The 24247-nt window shown below is 31.3% G+C and overlaps 1 protein-coding gene across 1 annotated transcript; it reads left to right on the top strand.

Annotated features, from left to right (window-relative positions):
- Positions 1–1283: 1283 nt before the first annotated feature.
- On the top strand, positions 1284–22815 carry LOC118191594 (F-box/LRR-repeat protein 12-like). Its single transcript, XM_035362410.2, has 3 exons — positions 1284–1422; positions 5530–5636; positions 13531–22815. The coding sequence occupies exons 1-3, from the start codon at positions 1405–1407 to the stop codon at positions 14450–14452; spliced, it is 1047 nt and encodes a 348-aa protein (XP_035218301.1). The 5' UTR covers positions 1284–1404; the 3' UTR covers positions 14453–22815.
- The last annotated feature ends 1432 nt before the right edge of the window (positions 22816–24247 follow it).

Below are 24247 nucleotides of genomic sequence, written 5' to 3'. Positions count from 1 at the left end.
TTTAAGATGACTCGCCTTCAGCGCTGTGCTCATACCATCATAGTGTTCGAAATGAAGAGAGATGAGGTAAGGTGAGATATACAGCAAGAGATACAGGTACGGTCAAAAAGTCTGTCAAATGCTCACGCATTAAGTTGCGCATCCGTAACAAATGCAAGATGGAGCTCTAGTCCCGCACTCTAGCAAGACCTTTTTTTTTTCTTTTTCTTTTTTTCAAAAGATTTCTTTTTTCGTTTAATTTCAGCTCTTTTACCGTGTTCAGTCCCTTCATACTCCTAACGATATGACTCAGTTTCCGCTCTTCCCTTTCAAGCAACCTCCAATCGAAAAAATAACACGCGACCCGATCTCCTGCGCAGGCAGACGGAAAGCCGCAACTATATTGGTTTGGGAAGGACTTATCATTCTCCAACGTTGTAAGGCTGCACGAGTCTGAAGATCTCGTAAGATATTAAACGTAAAAAAAAAAAAAAAAAAAAAAAAAAAAAAAAACTTTATCTTTCAGTAAAGAAACAGGGCATTATGATGTAGTAAGCTGGCACCTCTTTTTGCAAGAAGTCCGCTTGTTCATTCCTTCAAAGGCCACAGTGGCCAGGCAACCACTGGAGAATGATTTGTTTCTCCTTTAAAGTGACAGTTCTCAGGAATTCTTGACATTGCAAAATTTTATGTGTTGATGGGTGTTCAACATAGCTAATTGATTGAATGGCTGCTTGAGGATCAGAAAAAACACCAGCCCCAACTTTAAAATGACAGTCAAACTGAGAACCAACAGTAAAATTGTGCAGCCACTGAGTAACGATGGTCTCCATAGCGAGTCTATTCTTGACATTGATAAAAAAGAAAAAAATGGATATTGGGAATCTCTGAAGGAACGTTGTACGTAGAGTTCCAGAAACTCTTAAACAGGCTCTCCATGTGCTATAGAAGTTGTTAAGGCTACTGCAATATTTTGCATGAAATTATTTTTAAAGAAAATTGCTGTTTGTGCATCATACAAGATCCGAGTTTCTGTTGATTGCAAATTTCATGCAGTTCTTGTGCGAAATATTCCCAAATTCTATTATTTCATTCATTTCAGCAGAAGTTAGGAGTGTACGAAAGACGAGTGACTTATGTAGCATGCACTAAAAATTACTTACAGTACAAAATTATATTTAAAACATTTCCTTTTCTCTCACGATTTAACTTGTTAGTTTTCAAATAGTCTAATGCTATAGTTAAGCCTAACTAAAGTTTTATTAACATGTATTTAACTGTAACCGCATCCGTGCATTATTTACTCAAAAAATGGCGTTTTGGTGGTACCTCTTAGAAAATACCAATTTTAAACAATAGTAGGCTATTTCTCGTCTTCAGAAAAATATGCTTAAGTAAAGGAAGTTCATATTTATATCTCAGAATATGTCGTTGTTGAAAAAAGTAAGAATTTTTTTAAATGCCGTTTATTCATGTAATTGCTGGGAAAAGGCTTATTTGTGAAGTAATAATAATTAAATTATTAACAACGAAGTGTACTTTAACTTTATAATTAGTTTAATGCATTTTGTGTCAGATTAAATATTTGATTTACGCTAGAAGTTTACTTCTGTGACTTGTAGATTGTTGTTGGCAAGAAGATAAAATGTAGTAGTATGTCATCACTTTTATATCCCGGGCATTTATTCCTACCAAACCGAATTATATGCCTGTTGTTTTCATAATATTTCTTATGTAGGACAGAAATATGAGCACATCGTTTTAGAAATTTTCAAAGTAGGTCCAAACAATTTTCAAGATCGTTATAAATTGTATTGTAATTAAATAACGTAAAAGTAAAATTTTTATATCATTTTGTATGATAATTTTAATAAATTGAGAACCATTAGAGATTTTATGTCTATTTGTACAGACACACAATCTTGACACTAAATTTTGTTCACATAATCTTATTAAAAGCAACCTATTAAAAATACTTAGTATTATTGTTAGAGTAACATTATTTATTTGTTTTTTATATATATAAAACAAAGTTTGAATGTATTTTACTAACAATGTTATCTCCGTGTTTGTCTGTGTATAAATGTAGTGTGTAATATAGAATGACTCCAGAAAATTAAAAAAAAAAGATACTTGCTTGTTATGTGCACCTTCATTTTCAACATTTGGTTGAACTTGCAAATATCAGCCATGTAAATTATGGTTTTGTTTCTTATAAAATGCTTATTATTATTATTATTATTTATGAGCCTTAAGGATGTTTATTGCTTATTGACTAAGTTTGCAATAAGTTGGTACATTTTTGTAAATATTACATATGATCAAGTTTGACAGCTCAAGTTGCTGTCAAAAAAAAGTTAGAAAAAGAAGAAAGTAATGTTATTGTTGAGAATTTATATTAATTCCTATTTTACTTATTTCTTGTCCATTTCCTATTTGGAACTAAAATAAAATATCATAAGGATTTGCTAATTAAGCTGGTGGAGTATAACTTAAATGACAATCTGCATTCATACATTTTGTAGGCTTGCTTCTTTGCCATTGAAGAACAGCCTTCAACATCGATCACAGAGCTTCTGTATTGTCGATTCCTACAATATGCGGGCTTCTAGTGTCAAATCACCGAAGACTACTGGAAAATTCCAATTTTGTCTTGTTCTTGAATTTCTACATTAGAAGTTGAGGGCTCCTACAAAAAATGCTATTATCAGTGACTAGCTAAAGTGCTCAAGCCTAGAATAAATATATAAGTACAAAAGTTACTATAAGCAACTGCTGTGTTGTGTTGTAGACCTCTCCAGTTACAGGTTCTGTTTATGGACTATGAATTGCCTAAAAGACATAACCTTTCTTACTTTTCAACAGTGGTAATGAAATAATGCCAAATAGATATATGTATTGAATTATAATCATAAATTCAGTAATAATTACTAGTAAATACTTAAGTTCATTTTTATTTGCATGTAACAGAAACACTTCAGAACCCATAAAAAATTGTATTATGAATCCACAGTTTGAGAACCTCTAATGAAGCATACTCCATCCACTTAATGCAAATTTGAAATGCAGAATGTTCAGTTAGTGTAAATGGGTAAAATAATATTAGTTTCTGCTTTCTACAAATGGTGAATTAGCATCAATTTTTTGGACATTCATGCAAAATACACTGCTGGCTATTAAAATTGCAACACTATGAAGGAAGGCAAATACAAAAATGATATATATTGTACATAAACAGTATGGCATGAAGGCAAAATTATTAAATTTGTAAGCAGTTTGATGCCCCTTGTATTCCACCCCTGGCTGCTAAAACAGCCCTTACCTGGTTAGGCATGAAGTCGAACTGGGGTTGAATGACAGAAAGAGGTAACTCATTCCAAGGTGCTCTCAAGTCTGTGTCACACTTCTTCAACCATATTAGCTTGAGAGGGGTGGTGGGCTAGTCTCTCAGCAACCCATGACCAGATGTTTTCAGTGGGTGACAGATCTGGAAACCGTGCAGGCCAGGGCAGCAGTTGAATACCCTGTGTATCGAGGAAGTCCAGAACACAACATGCAACATGTGGTCTTGGTGCATGTCGTGTCGGAAAATGGTGTTTGGCAGACCTCGAAGATTGGGCACAATCACTGGATGTAAGACATCAGAAATGTACTGATCTGCATTCAAATTATCGTCGATCCAAACTAGAAATGTGCATTTCTTGTACCCAATGGCTGGCCAAACCATCACACCAAGTGCAGGGCCCCTATACCGATATCGAATGCAAGCAGGTGACGTGCTGTCTCCTTGGAGCCTCCAGACATGTCAGAATACTGCACACAGAACCGGGACTCATCTGAAAAGACGATCTCTCCTGTATCCAGCTTTATTGTCCAGCGCACCAGAGTCGGTTTCTTTCTCTATGCTGTATTGTCAAGGGAAGCCGAAGTAATGGTCGGTATGCTGATAGTTCACACTGCTGCAAATGTTAACACACCGTACAGGCAGATATTGGGCATGCTGCAGAAATACCCATTTCCTTACTAATGGTCCATTATGTGGTTTTACGGTTTTACAGGGCTTACCTCACAATATGTCTGTCCTCTTGGGCATTAGTGATAAGAGTGTGTTGAGATCCTGCTTGCCATTCAGTAACCCATTGATTCTATATTCTCATGACAGTGGTAGGATGTCGACGAGTGCGACAGGCAATATCATGGAACGATAATCCACACTCTCGATGGGCAATAATCCTGTCTCTGTCGAATTCTGACATTTGCTAGTAAGCATTTCTTCTTATTATTCAATGCATAACACAATATTCTGAGCAAACTCTGATCTTACAAAGCACTTTCCGAATGAGAAATCCACTACACAGCTTTTCTTTTATGCAGTGCTTCAGATGTCATTTCTCCCTTTTGTGTCATCTAAGTGCACTGAAATATTAATCATTTGCATATACCAACCTCTTCTTCCTTTTATGTGATTTTGACGTTTGTGAGATTATTTCTTTCTGGTGTTACAATTTTAATGGCCAGCAGTGTATTTTGTCACTATTCTACAGCAATAAATTGCATTAAATTAGTAAGTGCTATTAAAACAAGTTTTAAACCAAAAACAGTTATTGCAGAAAAGAAATGCTGTGAAGGTGTCAGTGTTTGCCAACAGATGGAAATTTTTGATAAAATATAAAGGTATTTCTCATTTTGCAAGACAGTTTAATTGTAAGAATTGATATATGTTACTCTTGTTTTAAATGGTTGGGCACTTGCAACCTAATGCATTTCCTGAGAGTAGCCAGTATCATCAGTTATTTAGCTGTCTCATTACCAAGAATGCTGCACACTTTAAGTGAACCATGAAGGGGGCCTATTTTATCCCTCCAAAAACAAGGGAGTTTTATCTCTATTTCGATGAATGCCTTGGGAGGCAAGGGTCAAGGTTCTTGTATCACCAACTGCATATTCACAAACATCCATACCTTCACCGAGATTTGAACCCAGGGTCAGCAAGCAGTGTTAATTGCTATACCAATCAGGATGGCAAATTAATAAATCAATTTCAGTAAATTTTATTAATGTTGCATCATATTTTGCAAAATTATAAAATTCTCTTTTTGAAGCAAATAATAAATAATAGACAAATTTTGCGTATTTTATTTGCTTAGTATGTACTAGTTGTTTATTAATTTAATTAATTTTACCAAGTATAGTTCTCCTGTATTTCTTAACATTTACATTCCCTGCAATATTAAAACAAAGTAATTGCCAACAGTCTGGCAGTACTGGTTTTTTTTTTAAAACACCTGTAACACTTGCAGTGGACTATTTTTCTTTAAATATTATTTTGTAATTTGATAAATAACTGCTTTCAGATATTTTAAAATAAAAATGTAACGATTATCTTGTGCTATCAGAATAGCAGGACCATTTATAGAAGTTTTTCTGTTTTATCATAATGATAATTTGTTTCTAATAATAACATATTTCTGTAAACTGATATTCATAAACAGACAAAGATGACATGATAAAAATGATTCCATGTTTAATTATTGAAATATTTTTTTTCAGGGAGAGGAGGAGACAAACTCCATAGCTCATTTTGAAAACTTACCAGATGTCATACTCTTCAAAATATTCAGCTATCTGTACATTGGAGATCTATGTCGGGCTGGGAGGTAATTCATGTTTATTGTGCCAATGTATAATATTTCACAATTTAAAAAATAAGATGGAAATTACTAATCCACTAATATAATAGCAGTATTATTAGTAGAACTAAACACTACACATTTTTATAATGTAATTTTATGTTAGTGATCTTAGCTTAAAGTTTTTTTTTTTTTTTTTTAAATTCAGCTTATCAATCACACAAACAGCTATAACATTGAAATAAAACAAAATGTAAAAAAGAAAAAGAACAAATGCGTAATATAGGATAAGAATTTGTTTTCTTCAATTATAAAACTAATGAAAGGGGAAAAAGGAACTTTTGTTATAAAATTTTGTATTTGGGGTGAAAAACATATCCCAATTTAAAAAGAAGGGTGAGGGAAACATTTTACAGAAAACCAAACATAATACCCGTTACTATTATGTTACCCATTACTATTATGTTTGCTCTTATAGATTCATTAAGTAATATGGCAAATCATATTTTCAAGATCCTAATTTCGTTTATTGAGGTGATATCCAAGATTTTCAATAGGGTTACAAGGCTGAGGCCAAGGAAGTAAATAAGATCTTTATCATATTTCTGCAACCAGTCCTTGATTATTAATTGTGGTAGTATTGTGGGATATATAACAAAGATGAAAAGATACCAAAATTGATTCAGAATTCTATCTGTATGTGTCAAAATCCCTAATGAGTTGGATTTTAAATGTATTTTTTATTTGATTTTAGCTTTTAAATACTAGATAATCTTAATTACATTATTCCACTTGGATAACAATAGCTTTTCCATTTTTTTGCTTAGTATTCCAAAAAATTTACTATATTGGATCTTGGCACTCTTGCTAAATACAAAAGTGTTCCCACTGCTTTCTAGTATTTCTGGTTATCAGGAAAACCCCTGCCTTGTTAATTTTTATTTTTCATGATGTTTATACTCATGGGAGCGTAGCTTGTTTAATTTTTATTTTATGATGTCAAATTTCTTGATTATACTTTATTATATATTTTATTATACTTTATATAATTATTGTCTTGTTAGTTTGATGGAATTTAAAGCTTCAACCTTTTCCCTTTTGATTTTGATCCCTAAATATTTAGAGATTTTGAATTTCAAAATATTAATTGAATATTTGTTTAATTCATGCTTATTATCAGCTAATATTCATCAACATGCACTGGTTTCCAAAAATTAAGGAAAAATCACAAAAACAGATTAAAAAATAAGCCAATTTGTATAAAATTCAACTATGTTGTCAAATAGGAGTTGTTGAGTAAAACTGCAGTATGCAAATTAATGGCGCTGTAATCAAACTACGCCATCTGCAAGGAAAATAAAATTACATGTTTGAGAACAAGCTTACAAATTTCACTGTGATACTGAAATAACAAATCTGGAATAGCAATACGTAACAATGACCTTCAGGCATCATTTGCCCGAAGAACTGTAGTGGAGAGCTATTGGGAGACTAGAGGTAGGACAAAGTCAGACAGAAGTAGCAAGATGACTAAATGTGAGTCCATCTCTGGTTCAAAGAATTTGGCAACAATTTCTAACCACATATTTGGCCTCAAGGAGATTCAGCCAAGGATAAGGAACTGCTGTGAATGGGCAAAGATGACGTATTTGTTGTTATGTGCATGAAGGAACAGAACGGCAACTTTCTCTTATTTCAGATTCTCCTCTGATGGCTGCAGCAAAAGATGGGGCACTCCATGCTGCTCGCATCACATCACGGAAGGGAATGTTCGAGGTGGGCGCATCAACATGTCCACTGGATGGCTGATCAGTGGAGATCTCCTCTGTTTACAAATTAGTCCAGTTTTAGCCTCCAAAGCGACAGTAGGCATTTTTTGATTTTGAGAGAACCTGGAACGTGTTATCATCCATCAAATAACTGTGACGGAGATTTGTACGGAGGAGGCAACTTTTGTGCTTATCTCTTTGGGTGATATCTCTTTGGGTGGATGCACAGACCTCCATGTCTTTCCACATGAAACCCTGAACACTCCGCCCTATAGAGATGACGGACAATGCTAGAATGCACAAGGTTTGCATCATTCCATCGCTCTTGCTATTGGCATTCAATTCCACTTCTGACACCAAAAAGTGCTGTGTGCATACGGGTTTGTAATATTCTTATCACAAGAAATATAACAAAATTCTGGAATTTTCCTCAGAGATATTTGTACAAGTGTTCACAATATCAGGCAGTAATAATCAGCAGAACACAAATACATTAAACAGAATGCAATACAACCAGTAGCTGTACTTTAAATTACTAAAAACATTAAAATACACAATGCAGTTTAAAGAGGGAGAGAAAGCTAATTTAGATATCTCAGTTCTCGCAAATTTAAACAAATCACATTAACACTAAATAAGCAACTTAGCTGAGATATCTTTCTCCAGCTTTTTAAAAGTCGGTTGTGAGAAAGTTATACAGTCAAAAGTCGTTAATCCGGACTCGTCGGGACTTCGCTGTTTCCGGATTATCGATTTTTCCGGATTATAGATCATCAGTTTAAATCTGGTAAGATGGCATGCAGAAATTATAAAATTAAAAGGTTGATCTTTGGATTATGGTAACTTGGCGATTTTTTGGCGAAAATTTGGCGACCAACTCTGCTACAGCAACCCTCTATTTTTTTTTCACCGCCATTTTGTCTTCACGAAGTAAAGACATGTTTTTTTTTTCTTTTTATTTACTGAACACTTTTTCCAACAATCTACTATCCGAATTACACTTATGCTAGAAATTTTATGTAACAAAACTGCTTAATCATGACAAATATTAACTGCAAAATTGGGAAAAAGTGCACAATCGCAAACTCCTTGCACGTTTTTCAGAATAGCACATACACATAAACCATTTACACGTCGACTTATTTTTACTTAAAAAAACATCCCAAAATTGCACAAAAATGGCCATCTACACTGCTATTTTCTCATAAATTACAAAAATTTGCACGAAAATGCAAAAGAATTCTGTCAATCTTTAAACTCGGTAAAAAGCACATATATGAAATCACCTGATCGCGAAAAAGTATATACCCTTTCCAAGGATGAACATTTCCATGTATAAAATAAATAAAATATCCAAAAACTTTTACCTCTAAATTATCTATTATATTATAAACGTCACCAACAAATTCATACCGCAAACATTACAAATGGTTACAAATACTTAGTGTCAAATATTTAAATTATTTCCATACACGTTTACTTCAACTGAAACATATACCAAATTCCTACAAACATAAAATTCACAAAATAACTATCATTTAATTAAAATATCACTAAACCATGTACACGTTGACTTATTTTTACTTAAAAAAAATCCCAGAATTGCACAAAAATGGCATTGCGCACACTCTTCACTATATCCATGTACACTGCTTTTTTCTCATAAATTAGAAAAATTTCACGAAAATGCATGAAAATACTCAACGTATACTACTCAAACGTATTCCAAAATACTACAAACATATAACTCACAAAATCACGATCATTAAATTAAAATATAATTAAATTAAAAAACACTACTTAAAATATAAATAAGCACATACATTAAATTAATAAAAATTAGATTATAATCCTAATTTTTTTAAACTAAATCATTGCTAATAACAATTTTCCAATAAAACCATATTAATTTATTTACTCCTTACATTTAGAACAATGCATAAAAACAATATCCTCAAATGATTAAAAATACTAACTTACCTAATCTTCTTCAGAATCTTCATTACGTGGCACACACAGTTCCCTACAGAAAGAGTTCCAATCGGCTGCAGTACTACTGCTAATTTCTAAATCCGAAATCCAGTAGTCAACTGGCAGTCTATTCACCAAGTAATAAGAAATTAATAAAAGTTCACCCATACTCAAACTACTTTCAGCAAACCACGTACAATTCCTTACACTCCGTTTCACAAAATGTCCATTTTCACCAGATTTCTTGCACCGCCATTCAAACTTATCTGTAATTTCTTTCCTTTCACACAATCTCAACTTATTATTATTATCAGATAAACACATTAGAAATTTAGAATTCACTTTACATAGCTCCATGCAATCCGAAAATTAATCAACACTATTTCACACAACACACAATGAAGCTTAATACAACATAATTTTTCCAAATTAACACCCTTTTCCGATTAAAAAACTATAATTCGTCCATTAATGTCACATGACATATCTCATGATATCTCATTTCCCTCACACAAAATAATGCGTAATCGGAACTGAGTACTTCTAAAGCCGCCTTCAGGAGGCCTTTGGTACTTCTCACATTATTACCAAAGTCCTAGGTAGTAACCTTTATCGCCTCCAAAATGTCGCCAAAGTACCAGTTACCATATTCCAAAGATCAGCCAATTAAAAATATGAAACTAATTTATGAAATAAAGAGCAATTATGATCTAAAGGGTATCAAAATTTACAAAAAAAAAAAAAAAAAAGCTAAATATTTATTTGTTTACTTTATTAAACATTTCTTTCAATGTAAGTTGTTTAATTTGCTTCGTTTCATGTGATAATACTTTCTCTTTAATTCTATTAAACAGACATAATTTCTTGTTTAGTTACAAAGTTCCGCTGTTCAAGTCTTATAATTGCTGTGTCGAGAATACCGACTAATTTGTCAATCGAAATTTTTTCGTTTTCAATAACCTCCGAGCCGCTTTCTTCACTATTGGAAGCGAATTATAATGACGAGGAACTTGATTTAAATCATATCAAAGACTGAGTACATCGAGATGAAATACTACATTTAGTAAAGAATTATAAGCCAAATAAAATAAAAACATCTGCCCTGAAGATAAGGATAGTGCTGACAGATCAACTTACAATTCATTGCGCGCTGTGTCGTGTCCCTCCCCGCGCAGAGCAGCGTGAAATTGATAAACAGATTTCGGAATGATTAGATAATCAAAGGATATATGCCTTTATCCATTTTTTGCAGCAATTCCACTTTCTGTTTAATGGACTTCGAAACATACTTTCACTTTGTAGATCCTTTACATATTAGTAAATATATATTGGAAATTCTATTTGACATAATCGGAAGTTCAAGCTTACTTTTATAAAATTGCTCTAACAGTCTGCAAAAAATAATAAGCCGTATCCAATTCGAAGATTAAGGAACAACATAATCTGCAACATTAACTGAAATAAATAATTAGATAGTTTTAGCTTATACCGTCCGTTATACATTAAACGTGCATGCGTAAACGTATTATGCGCATGTGCACATGTATATTCGCAGCCGTAAAGGTCTTACGCAACGCCACGCATCCACAGAAAGTTTTTAGCTTTGAGGTCCGGATTATAGATCATTCCGGGTTATAGGTGTCCGAATTAACGACTTTTGACTGTAGTAATTTCTTTGCTTCTCGAGATGTCTGGAAATCAACAAGAGGATGGAATTATGGTTACAGCTAACACAGTCATCAATTACATTTATTCAGTTTCAATACAAATAAAAGAGATATTTATTTATTCAATATTAAATGCATGGGTTCTTATATTTTTACTTTTTCAGCATAGCTTTCTCTTAAAATTTATTATGAACTGCATTGCATGGGGAAATAAAACAATTTTAATTATATTAGCTATTTTAATTATATTAGCTACTAATATTAGCTATCTAAATACAAAATTTGTAACAATATGAAATGGAATAAAAAGATTTCATAATTTACAGTGAATCCTAGGTTATTTTCATCATTTATGTTCTGCATATTCTAAATTTAGTTGTAAATTAAAACTTAATTTGATCATTGATATGACCGTGTTACGCAGAATAGGATAAAAAGAAGAAAAAAAAGAGTGGATGTTAACTATAAATCTTATATCAAAAGCAAATGAAAATCATTTGAATTAAACATTAAAAAAATATACAAAACTAGTTGATTTGTGTCAAGTATAATTTTATTGTTTGCTTCTCTTGATGCAAAAAATGAAAGATAAAAAATTACAGAAAAGTGCCTTTTTTGAGCTTGCAGGTCAATTCATATTTCATGCTAAAAAAATATCTTCCTCTCCACTGTTAAGATACTTTACATATAACAATAAAAAGAATATAACTTATCATTCCTCTGGGAGGAGAGGGGCAACCAAAGTAACTTTTTCGAAAACATTTTTGTTATGGCTGAAGGCTGCAATTGGCTAGTCAGTCCACCAGGAATGACAGCTATCTGGACTTTTAATTCTCTCGCTTTATTCTTTATGGTTTCAGTTCTGTGGGCGCTAAACTGATCCAAAACCAAAAGAGAGGGTTTTCTTCCACCAGGACGCCTCGCCCATACGTTCTGTAACCACAGTTTCATTCCAGCTTCGTCCATCCAGCCTTTCGGATGAACATGAACAATTACACCTGTTGGAAGGTTTTCTTTTGAATATGAAAAACAGCGGTAGTTTTGTGCCATCAGAACATGTTAGAACTACCGTATATCAGGTTTTTTCATGACCTGTGGTTTTTATGGTTATTGATTTTAGACCCTTTAATACTCACAGTCGTGTTGGATGGTACATCAAATGTGAGTGGAATTTCATCCATACTTCCTATTTGACCGAGCTCAAAAGAAGTTTTCTTGCGTACATTTATAACAAACCTATGAAATGATAGTATTTTTTCTTCATAATCTGTTGGCATTTTCTGTGCAATAGTTGTTTTTGTGCGCATTGAGAAGCCTTGCCTTTTCATGAACCTGTAGTACCAGCCCTCAGACCCTGAAAAGTTCTGATTCCCAAGTTTTTCAGCAAATCCTTTGGCCTTATTGATTATCATTTTGGTTGAAACACTTATCCCAGATTTCCTTTTATCTATCACCCACATTTTTACGGCATTTTCAAGTTCAGGCCAAGATGGAGCTGGGCATCAAAGGTTATGTTTTTGTTTTTTAGTAGTCTTCCGTTGATCTTCCTGCAGTCGCCAAGTACGTATCATTTTTTTCGGTAGGTGGTGGACCGAAATGCCTTGCTGCTGCTCTGTTTCCATGCAGTTTGGCGTAGTTTAACACTCCTAGTTTATACTGAATTGTATAGCTTAATCTCTTGTTTCCTGTAGTCATATTTTCAAGGGTATTTTTTTAAACAAATAGTTTTATGCACCGATACCGATACGTTTATACAGAGTAGCACCAATACTGACACATGTGTGGGCGGAGTCAAAGAAAGTCTATGTAAAGAAGGAAAAGCTCCATAGACGTAATGTGACCGTCCAACCTGTTCGAACTTCGACATCAGCTTCGAGCTTTGGCGCTTTTTGGCGACAGATATTTCACGCGTGTGCAAAATAATTATGGCAGATGTAGAAAAAGTTATGTGTGTCTAGACCTTTATCCGTGCTAAAAATAGCATTCAGTATTGAAAGTTAACCTGTGTCCTTCATGTATAAGACGCAGGTAACTTTTTTAAGACCAAATTTAGGAAAAAAAGTGCGTCTTATATGCTGTCAAATATGGTAAGAGGTTTCCAGCATTTGTAGCATTGTCATTTTTATTTTCAGATCATTATACTTCAGGATATAATACTATATAAATTAAATATTGAGATGTATATAATTTTTGTAGTATAGTATTGCATATTATATAGGGTTTTATACTGTTTGATTTAATTTTATGTATATGTTAACAGGTTTCTAATTTTTGTTGCATTGTTGGCTGATAACATGTTTTTAATGTTTCCGTGCACTACCAATAATGAAAAATACTTTAGTCTAATACTTAATTAAATATATTTATTAAAATATAACTTAATTAAATAATGCAACTTCATTACAAATTTATTAGTACTGAAAATAACATATGTCATCTTTCTGTAATTATTTTTAGACTACTTTACTTGTTTTACTTTTCTGTCAAGAATAAAATAAATTGTTTCTTTTGTAGAGTATGTTTAAGATGGTACCAATTAACAAGATGTCAAGTGCTATGGAAACATGTTGATGCTCATGATATGCAACTGACATCATACCAGGTTCAGAAACTTGTTCCAATCCTCCCCCCTTGTGTTATATATCTTAGAATATGTAGTCTTTCTACACAACAGAGAATTCCATTTCTTGCACCACATACGGCCATTGAAATAAGAGAAAGATGTCCACATTTAAAAACTCTCATTATCGAAAGTGCATTTATTGCAAAACACATTAATTTCACTGATATAACAGTTGAAGATCTTCCACAGAAATTGTCTGTGTTGTCACTACGAAAATCATTTTTTCATACTGATCAGTTCTTTTGTAGTGTTAGTCATCCTACAGTGCCCAAAATCAAAGTGCTAGACTGTAGCTCTTGCTGGTGTGTGTCTGATAATGATATACCTTTCTTTTCAAGACTGAGTGACTTACAAGAAATATACTTAGCTGGCTGCCCAATTACAGATATTGGTGTAGTTATTCTTCTGAAAGCTGTTGAAAATCTCAAAGTTCTTGATTTGGAAAATACTGCTATTGGGGAGCAAACTGTGATATCGTTGGGTCAGAACTGCCACTCTTTAGAAAAACTTTACCTTGGAAATACTGCAATTAAAGATCAACATTTGTGTACAATACAGAGTGCCTCTCTTCCAAAATTGCAAACAATTTGTCTTCGGAAAACATCTGTCAGTTGTATGGGGCTGAACTACCTCATATCATCACTGCGCACCTTAAAATATCTGAATGTGTCTACATGCAGTATCTCTTCCGAATGTGAATTGATTGTTCAAGTAACCAAAAAAAGACAATTGAGATTTGATGGCAGTGATATTGAAGATAGTGCAGAATACTGTGACCACTTTTTATTGAGAAACAACCAATTAGATAGTTGATTATTCTAATTACTCCTAGTTGATAATTTCAAGATATTGCATGTAGAAACTTGTATGGCATCAGCTTATAACCAAAGCCTTCATTATTTCAAAATACAAATGCAGCAATCATATAATTATTTTCATATTTTATAATTTAATGTTTGTCATTGATTATGCATGACGACAAATATATCTGTGCTATATAAAATGACCATTAAAATTTATCATTTATATATTTAAGATGAATGGAAATAGTCATGTTGAACTTTTTGTCTCATATTTTTATTATAGATAATACAATTTTATAATGATTTTGAATAGCTCTAATTTTTTAAAAAAGAATCAAATATAGTTAGACAAAAAATTTTTTTTTACTTAAAATATTTATTTTAATGCAATCTTATTCATGATTTCATATAATCATCCTGTTTAAAAAACAATTTTTGTATAGTTCCGTAAAGTGTAGTAAAGATTCCAGCTATATTATATTACTTATTTAGAGTAGTGAGGTGGAATTTCAGAAGACAAGAAGACCTATCTCATATGTGTAAATGAGAATTAAAATTTAATATGTTAGTAAAATAAAAATTAAAACACATGAGAAATGTTATTGGGACTCGGTAACTCTCATTATGTGAAAAGCTTTATATGATGTGTTATAATAATTAATATAGCTTCATTAAAATCATTTATGTTTATAGAGATAATATATGTGATTTATCCTTGCTTTCTAAATAACCGTAATGTTAATTAGTTGACTCCATATACCAGCAGTGCTTTAGAATTAACTGAGGTTGTTTTTTATAAAACACGACCCACCAATTAGCATTCCGTAAAATGGCTATGCATATAAGGTGGAATATACTATGTTTAAGGTGGAATAAACTATGTATTAACTTTTGATATTAATGCAGAAACTAAATTATTATTATTATAAAGTTGCATAGGTGAAATGTATAAAATGATGATTTCGTTTTATTTATTTCAGGCAGCTGATTAAATTAAGCATAATGAGATAAAATATATCCCTAAGTCAGCTTTTCAGAGTATGTGTGGGTCCCCTAAAAGATTAAGAATTCCCTGAATGAGTGTGCAATGAGTAAGACTATCAGTACTAATATAGAAGCACATAGTGTCTGAATTTTGATATAATATGTGAATATATTTAATTTATGTGAATATATGGCATGTGAATATATTTAATTTAGTTGGAATTTACCCATTATCATTTTCTGTGCTTGTTAGTTTTAGTAGACAAGGTTTGATCCATTAGGACAATTATATAAATAGTCAAAACAGCAGGATTTTAAAACTTCGCAACAGAGTATGCATAAAACCGGTCAAGCATAAGACCCGGCCAGCAGCAATAGCCATATCTCAGACCACCAACCAGTATCTCACCTCTGCCCTCAGACTTGAACGGTGGGCTGCATTCCATTTGTAAACAAGTGCGCCTCTCCAACGAAGGACTTATTGAAGTGCACAAATGAATCCGTTGTGTCTGCTTTGGAGTCGGAGCAGTAGTCAAACCTCGACCTCTCCACAGTCGTCCCATGAAAGGCTTTAATGCCCGGAGGTCTGCCAAAAATTCCCACACATATCATAAAATACTGTTCCAAGTGCAAAGATTGGTTCTGGCATGTGACATCACTGAGAATTATCATTTGTTATTTGAGACATCATTAGTAAAGAATACGGTCAGAAATTTTAATGTGAGTCATACTTTTGGAAGATGATAAATGAAACTATTCATTACAGTATGATGGAATATCACCACAACATGCTTGTGCATTGCCTGCTTTTGTCATTATTATTATTATTATTGTGTCATTGATCATGATTTATTTTTCAGACTTAACTAAATCAGGCAGTTCCCTATAAAATTATGTATTAAAAAAAATAAAATAAAAGTGTGTATGATAGGAATCTTATCACAGTGAAAAGTCAACTTGAAAGACTGAAAAATCTCCAACTACTAACTTGGAAAAAATTATCTGAATGTACTGCATATTTAGTTGGATTTTCCCATTCATGTTTATTTATATCTATTTTGTCATGCCTTCAAACGTGCATAACTATAAGTTATGGCTTGTGTTTATACTGACACCTGTGTGGGAATTTTCTGGATCCCAAATCGTGTTGTTTTGGCTATTTGCATAATCATCCAAATGAAACTATGTCTCATCTCCAAAAACTGCTAAGAAGAGATCATGATAATAAGCAGATTGATTCCAAGGAATGTAAGTGGTATTCGTGTAGTAATTCAATTTATATGAAATGCTAATCAGTGGATTATGTTTTATATAGGTCAACCTTGGTTATTTTTCTAATAACAATAATGACTATCTTTTAAGACACTTAAAAAATTGTAGAATTTTTCTGCATTTTGATTGTTTTCTATATCCCTTCTTATTTGATTCAAGCCATGGATATTTAAATATAGTGATGTGGGAAAAATCCTACTAATTTAAGGTGGAATAAACTATGTATTAACTTTTGATATTAATACAGAAACTAAATTATTATTATTATAAAGTTGCATAGGTGAAATGTATAAAATGATGATTTCGTTTTATTTATTTCAGGCAGCTGATTAAATTAAGCATAATGAGATAAAATATATCCCTAAGTCAGCTTTTCAGAGTATGTGTGGGTCCCCTAAAAGATTAAGAATTCCCTGAATGAGTGTGCAATGAGTAAGACTATCAGTACTAATATAGAAGCACATAGTGTCTGAATTTTGATATAAATTATTTAAAAGTTATTAGTAGTATTGTTTGTTTATTGATAAATGTATACGAAACATTTTGATGAAAACTGTAGAATTGGATAATCCTCTTGCATACAAAGCTACTATTTATTTAAGTAACTGCAAATGCTAAAATATTAGTTCATATTTTTTATCTTCAAATGCTGTATTGGATTATTATATATAATTGATACAAACATGGACACTCTGCTTTAATAAGAAATCTCATTATTTCAATTAGAATACTCTATAATAATTATTTTACTTGCTAAAGAAAAATTTACATGAGCTTGAATTAGAAATTATTTTTTGTGATATGATTGTATTGTAATGTAGCTTAAAAACTATATTTGTATGGATATTACCATACTATTTTATAAAATAAAATTCATTTTATCTCCTCCAAATATTGTGCTAGAGTTATAGCCCTAATTAGTATTAGTTTGTAAGCTTAAGGATCAGCTTTAGTTTCTGCTTTTTGAAAATGTACAGCTATTTCTGAAGTTTAAAATATATACGGATGATAAAATGTTAAAATAGAAAATTATTTCTTAATATTTTTGATTACATTGAAAATTTTAAAAATGTAAAAGATAGTATTTATATTATGATTTTTTAATAGCTGTTTTTAGTTTCACATGCTATCAATACATCACAGAAAAAATTCAAAATGTAGCAAAAGCTCAGTATAAAATCAGTCATTAGATTGTATTAACCTTAGTAGCCTACAGCTGTACTAGTTTCCATATTATATGTATAATACTTAGTGTAATATATGATATGACTAAATGAAGTAAAATTCGAGATAACACATTTAAAATATTTTTTCTGAGCTTGGCTCAGTGAGTTGATTGTTTCATTCAAAAAATGTAATCGCAGCCATCTGATTGTTAAATTACTGTATTAATTATACTGAGCTAAAAATTGCGTACATAGATTTGAATTATTTTATACATACAGATATCCATTATCCAGAATGACCTAAAATCCTAACCTCTGGATCACCAGCAACCCCCCCCCCCTTTTTTTTTTTTTTTTGGAGGGGGCAATACATGCAAAGTTTGCTATTGTTTTCATAATAAAACATGTAAAGAGTCCCAATTCTTAATTTCACTTCAGTACTAAATAAAATACTTCCATATGTGAGAAACAATAATTTATTAGCATGAATCTGTATGGTTAATAATTTGGCTCTGTGGCTGCCTTTTTGCTTGCCATACATCTCAATCCAAAACATTTTGCATTAAAACATTATTGATTTTATTGGATGCCAAACTGGTAAATCATTATTATTTTCTGCTTTCATTACTGCAACTTGAGAAGTCATGCAGCAATTTTTTTTTAGTAATTGAATGCCAAAGAGGTTGTTGAGCAAAGGTCTTTTATGTTGACCTTACACTTGGCAATGATTACACACTCAGCTAACTCTGCTGCAAAGTGTTGAGTGTGTGGAAAAGGTGAAATTGAACAGAAATTTCCTTTCATGTGCAAGAAAATAGATTTTGTAAATGATACTCATAGGCTAAAAGATTATATTTAATGCTGTTTGAATTGAGAATAATTTTATTCAGATAAGCTCAGAACTAATGCTATTATTTTAATATACATAAATTAAAAATTTTCATCCTTTCGCCTGATAACACTATCTTTTCTTAATAATTTAAATAATCAGAAAAGGCTGTGTGAAATATTTTTTATTTTATTAATTTATGAAGTTATATTTCCTTTAGATTTGTGAGTAGAACAATCAACTCACAAACATGGATTTCTATAGATATGTATATATGTGTATATAGCAATATGTTAGGTTCTGAATTCCTGATTGTCTGTTGATCTTTTGTGGATTATTTATGGATTATCTTCTAATAAGGGAGAATGGCAACATATTATCATGAATAATATTTATAATTCTTCCTCTGATCCATAATTTGTTAATTTCAAAGAGATTGATTCATTATTCCTGTTTTTAATTTGCATTATATGTGTTCATCAAAGGTATACATATCATGCCTGTTATTGCAAGATTTGTTTCATGTAAATTAGCTGTGTTTGAGTATTTATTAGAAGTTATTTTTTGTACATCTTTTTAGCTTTTTACTGGAATGATTGCCAACTGCTGTTGATTAAATAGTAGAAGAATGTTTTAACAATTAAAGAAAAACTGGACACTATTGGGAAATTAGACAAAAAGAAATCTGGTCATAAATCAGTCACACTGTTTTTCTTTTAATACAGTAAGCACTGAGTGTTCATATGATAGAACTTTTAGCTGGCAGTCACATTTTCAAAAATGTTATGGTATCGGTGAAAAGGGCTTGAAAAATAAAAAAAATGCAGATTATAATACTATAAAGTAATTCTTTTGTAACTGAATGTGAAGATGATATGAAAACATTTGATAATATGATTAAAATTTTGCACTAATTTTATATATATATGGAAGACTCCCAATTTTCCATCACATCTCATTTTCTTGGTAGTCTATCAATTTGAGAACATACTTATGTGAATTTAGATCATCTCTTTCAAAGGTAACGCAAAATGGTTATTGATATCTTAAGTTATGGAAAAAAATGGGGATTTTCCTATGTGTAATGTGAATATGAGCCAGTTTCTCATACAAATTCCTCTATGAAAGTATCCCTTCCATTAGGCAATATAGCCGATTGTGCTTTGCTTACAAAATAGTCCAATCTAATATAATCCATCAGTACTATATGATTTTCTTAAAATAGCATGAGCCCTGTTAATAGATAAAAAATTTACCCCAAATATGCACAATAGTAAATGCACTGTTGTGGCACTATTTTCTTATGAAACATCTTTCAAAAAGACCTTGATTTGGAATAGTCATGCATATCAAAATATTTACTCTTGTGTTCTAATTATTTGTGTTAGATATAAGGCTTGTCCATTATATAGTCTGGAGACCACTGTCCTGTCCATCATAATTTTTAACACAACACAGATATTAAGATATTAAAGCAATTCCAAGATTTAAAAGTAAAAACTAAATTTTCATTAAAGTAAAATATACAGAAATAAGGGGGAAATAGGAATTGTATGGCAAACCCCTTCTCCTGATCTCCAGATAAGTGCCAAACAAATGTGTGACAGGTTCACCAAACCATCATAACGATTAAATCAAATTTTGTAAGGTATTGATTTATTAATTCTAATGGAAGTTTCTAAATATAAAAATATGAGCTTAAGACATCATAAGCACTTTCAGTTTAATTTATATCTGAAATTTCCATCTACTGTATGCTAAGACTTTATGCAGACAACATATAATGAAAAAAGTTTGTTCTACTATCAATTTGCAGTTTCCCATTGAACTCAAAAAGAATTCAAAGCTTTTTTTAGAGAATAATGATAGGTTATTATGAGATAATTTTTTAATTTTTTATTTGAAAACATACAGACTCCCCGTGCACCACAGATGTGCAACACAGGACTTACAGAAGTAAGTTAACTAAAACATTAAAAGTTACATGCATAAATAAAACGAACAAAAGCGGAGAATGGCAGTCTGGACTTCAGGAAAACAGATAAGTTCACTGGCCAAGTCACTACGAACATTTTTAAATCTGCAAGGCCATCAAACGTAGGGCATGAGAAAATCAAACGTTCCTCATCCTGAGGTACTCTTTTTGAACATTCACATAAATTGTTTGATCTCAGATTAAAACGAAACAGGTAACTTTAATCATTTAATTTTTCTCATCTTAGCAAGAAGCTGCAAAAGTTCATTTTGAAGCGAAATGAAAAGATGCAATCAAATTTCAAATCAATTGGAAATTAATATCATTAGTGTGTTTCAGATGGAACTAATGGAGATACAAAATGAAAGAGCTTCATAAAGCATGATTTGTTAAGATTAAAAAAGAAAAAGAAAATAAATGTTCCCTCAGATTTTTGTCTCAAAACGTGCTTCTTGATTCATTTTACTGTTTGATTGCTCAAGTGAAGTTTTCAAGGATGAAAACCATAAAAACAAGATTTCATTTAACAGACAACATCTTATTCTATTTCATGGCATCACTACATTCTACTTTTTAAAAATTCAGTGAAAATTTTAAAATGCATTAAAAATACTGTAACATTTGGATTTTCAAATATGTGTGCATTACAAATAAGCAAAGTATGTATTTTTTTAATGATATTAGTTTCCATATATATCTGAAAATCAAATGGTTAAAGCATTTCAAACATTTAAATAAACAAGGTTATTAGGTTATTTAATTATGGCAAAGCCTTGAGGGCTATCTGCCTAAGAGGAGGGATGCCTTCATGGAGGACTTTCTAAGGGAAACTGGCTCATATACACGTTACACATGGGGAAAACCACGAAAACACCCATGCAGCCAGCCTGTTTGCGGGATTCGAACCTTGGACCCAACTACCAGTGTTAAGCGACTTTACCGCTCGGCCGCTGGTGGGCTTTAAATAAACAAATAAAACAGAGTTATGAAATGTTCCAAAATTTAAATTATTGTTTTGCTGCTCATTTCTTTCATGTTTCAAGGTCACTTAAAAATATTAAAATAGATTTAGTTCTGAGTTCTCTTATTTCTTTTATTTTACAATCAGAATTGTTAAACATTAAGCAAAATAATGGGAAAATTACTAAAACTTCCTAATTTATAAAAATTTTCATAATTAACATATAAATATTTGCAGAGAGTCTGCAGAGAAAATTACTTCTAAAAATTGATGCCAAAAAGCTTATTTACTTTATAAAGAAATTTGCAGTTTATTAGCATTGTTAACTATTTATACTAATTATACATATATGTAAGTAATCTATAGACATCAGATCTTTAGTTTTTTGATGTTTTTAATGAATTATGTTCAAATGTGTATATTTAATTCAATTTTGTGATGTATCTTCTGCTTTGCATGAAATGATTTTAATGTCCTGAGATATTCTATGTCTATATATGTATGGAAAATCAACTTATGAAGATGAGTGTGTGCACAGCAAAGATTCTTTATTGTCACCTGAAGTTGATTCAGTACTGTACAAATGCTTGTAAGTAACTATCCTTCCTTTGAGTGTTGTATATAACTAAGTGTTTTTAGCGAATCTTAACATAAGAATTCTCATTACTCAATACATGTTCATTATTAAATTATGTTAATATGTCAAAATTATCTAGTCAAAGATTTTGAAAAATTCATTATTTATGTAGTATATAGTATATAAAAATTTTATATAAAAATGCGAGTAGTATATAAAAATGCGAGTTCACAAAAACTCTAGAAAGATTGAGAAAATAGTAAATATATCTCAATAAATATGTGACTCATTTATTTTTAAATAACTGATATTTAATACATTTGTCAGTTCATACATGTTTACTTATTAAATGTTTAGCAACTTTCACTATGTGATTATCAGGATAATGTAATTTTACTAAATATCTGAAATCAAAGTAGCCATCTAGTAGAAATAAGTAAGATATTTTAGTATTTAATTATTGATTTAATATCTTTTCTAAGACATAAAATGTACCTGTATGAAGAATTAAGTTATTCTGTGATATTCACATTTGTTATTTTTGATTTATCTTTATGTAGCACTTTTGTAGATAAATAACACTTGAATAAAGAGCATGTTTTAAGCTTTCTTTGATAAATTTTTGTTCTTGCCTTTCAATACATTTATTTAAAATAACAGCATTGATATAAGCTGATGCTCATTGCATTGTACTTTAACAAAATCAGTCCCCCACCCTGAAAATGTTAACTCAAACATATAAGAAATTATGCCTATAAAATTAATAACATTTCTCACAAAATCGAACATTATTGATGGAAAAGGCTATGAAAAGATATGATAGTTATGCTTTTTGTGATAATGACCAGGGCTGCAATTTTGACAAACTAAAAATTCACTGAAAATTGACCTTAAAATGGAAAAAATATCATTAAAAAGTTACCTCAAAACAAATATATATATTATATAAAAAATGAGACAGTTGAGAAATGGATAAACACCCAAACAAATACATGTCACGTGGAATGTTTTCTTCTGAATTTTCAACCTTGCACAAATCTGTTAGAATTGCAGTAAATTATCAAGTGCTTCTTGATGTTTTTAAAAGTGAAGGATCTTATATTGTCAGCATATAATTTTTTTTTTATCATGAGAAGCTTCTATTGACATCTACTACAGTTATTAAAGCATACTTAAAATAAACTGTATCACTTATTGTTAATATTTCTTCAGTTCCAAAGGAGTTGGCATCTCTTTTCAAGGTGAGGGATGTTTTCCGCAGCTTTTAGTCAAAATAATGTTTAATATAGCAAAAAACTTTATACATATGTACATAAACTTTTGTGAGAAACCCTAAGAAGCTTTATTTTAAACTTATGAAGACTGTTTTAAACAATATATATAAAGGGATATTTTCTGTCCCAGCCCTTTGCGAAAACATTCAAACAAAATACTTACAAAGATTCTAAATCTTTTAAATTGCTCATTCCGGTAGTATTCGAGAGGCAACAGTTTTGTATGGCAAAAAGAACAGTCGTCGGACATTGTTCGCATTAATGGCATTCTTAATCTGACAGCCCCTTTTTAAATAATAGAGATCCAAGGTCATTCACCAAATTACTGCCGATGAACTATACCAGTTGGGAAAAAAATAAAAAGAGGATTTTATTGAGATAAAAAAACATATTGCACATAGCTGTGAGTGCGTAATTCCAAAAAGTCATACAAAAGTGGAATACATTTTTTCCCTTCCCTCTGCATGTAATCCTATGGAACTGAATTTTTCACAAAAAATCTTAGAGAGCTAAGAAATGCTAGAATGAAAACATTCTTAGAAATGACACCTATACCTTGTGAAAAACACCTGTTGTAATAGTTAGGACTAATACATTACATAACCAGTTTTTTGTGAATAGGACATGCCTGCCTAGTAAAAATGAATTCATTTGAGTTGAGATAATATTATTTCAAGTTTGATTACTAGAACATACCTTTAAAATGCCCTAAACAGCCCCCAAAATGCAAATTTTAGAGATTGTAAAATATTTAAAAATGTAAATTG

The sequence above is a fragment of the Stegodyphus dumicola genome, chromosome 4 (assembly GCF_044657685.1).
Source record: "Stegodyphus dumicola isolate Sdum_Otavi_A_Nest chromosome 4, ASM4465768v1".
NCBI classification, from domain to species: Eukaryota; Metazoa; Arthropoda; class Arachnida; order Araneae; family Eresidae; genus Stegodyphus; species Stegodyphus dumicola.
The sequence above is the reverse complement of the archived record's forward strand: the minus strand, read 5'-3'. Positions and strand labels throughout refer to the sequence as shown.

Bases quoted from the DNA above. Each gene is read 5' to 3' on its own strand.
- LOC118191594 (XM_035362410.2), top strand. The intron at 5,637-13,530 runs GTAATTCATGTT...TTTCTTTTGTAG, and splicing joins GATCTATGTCGGGCTGGGAG to AGTATGTTTAAGATGGTACC.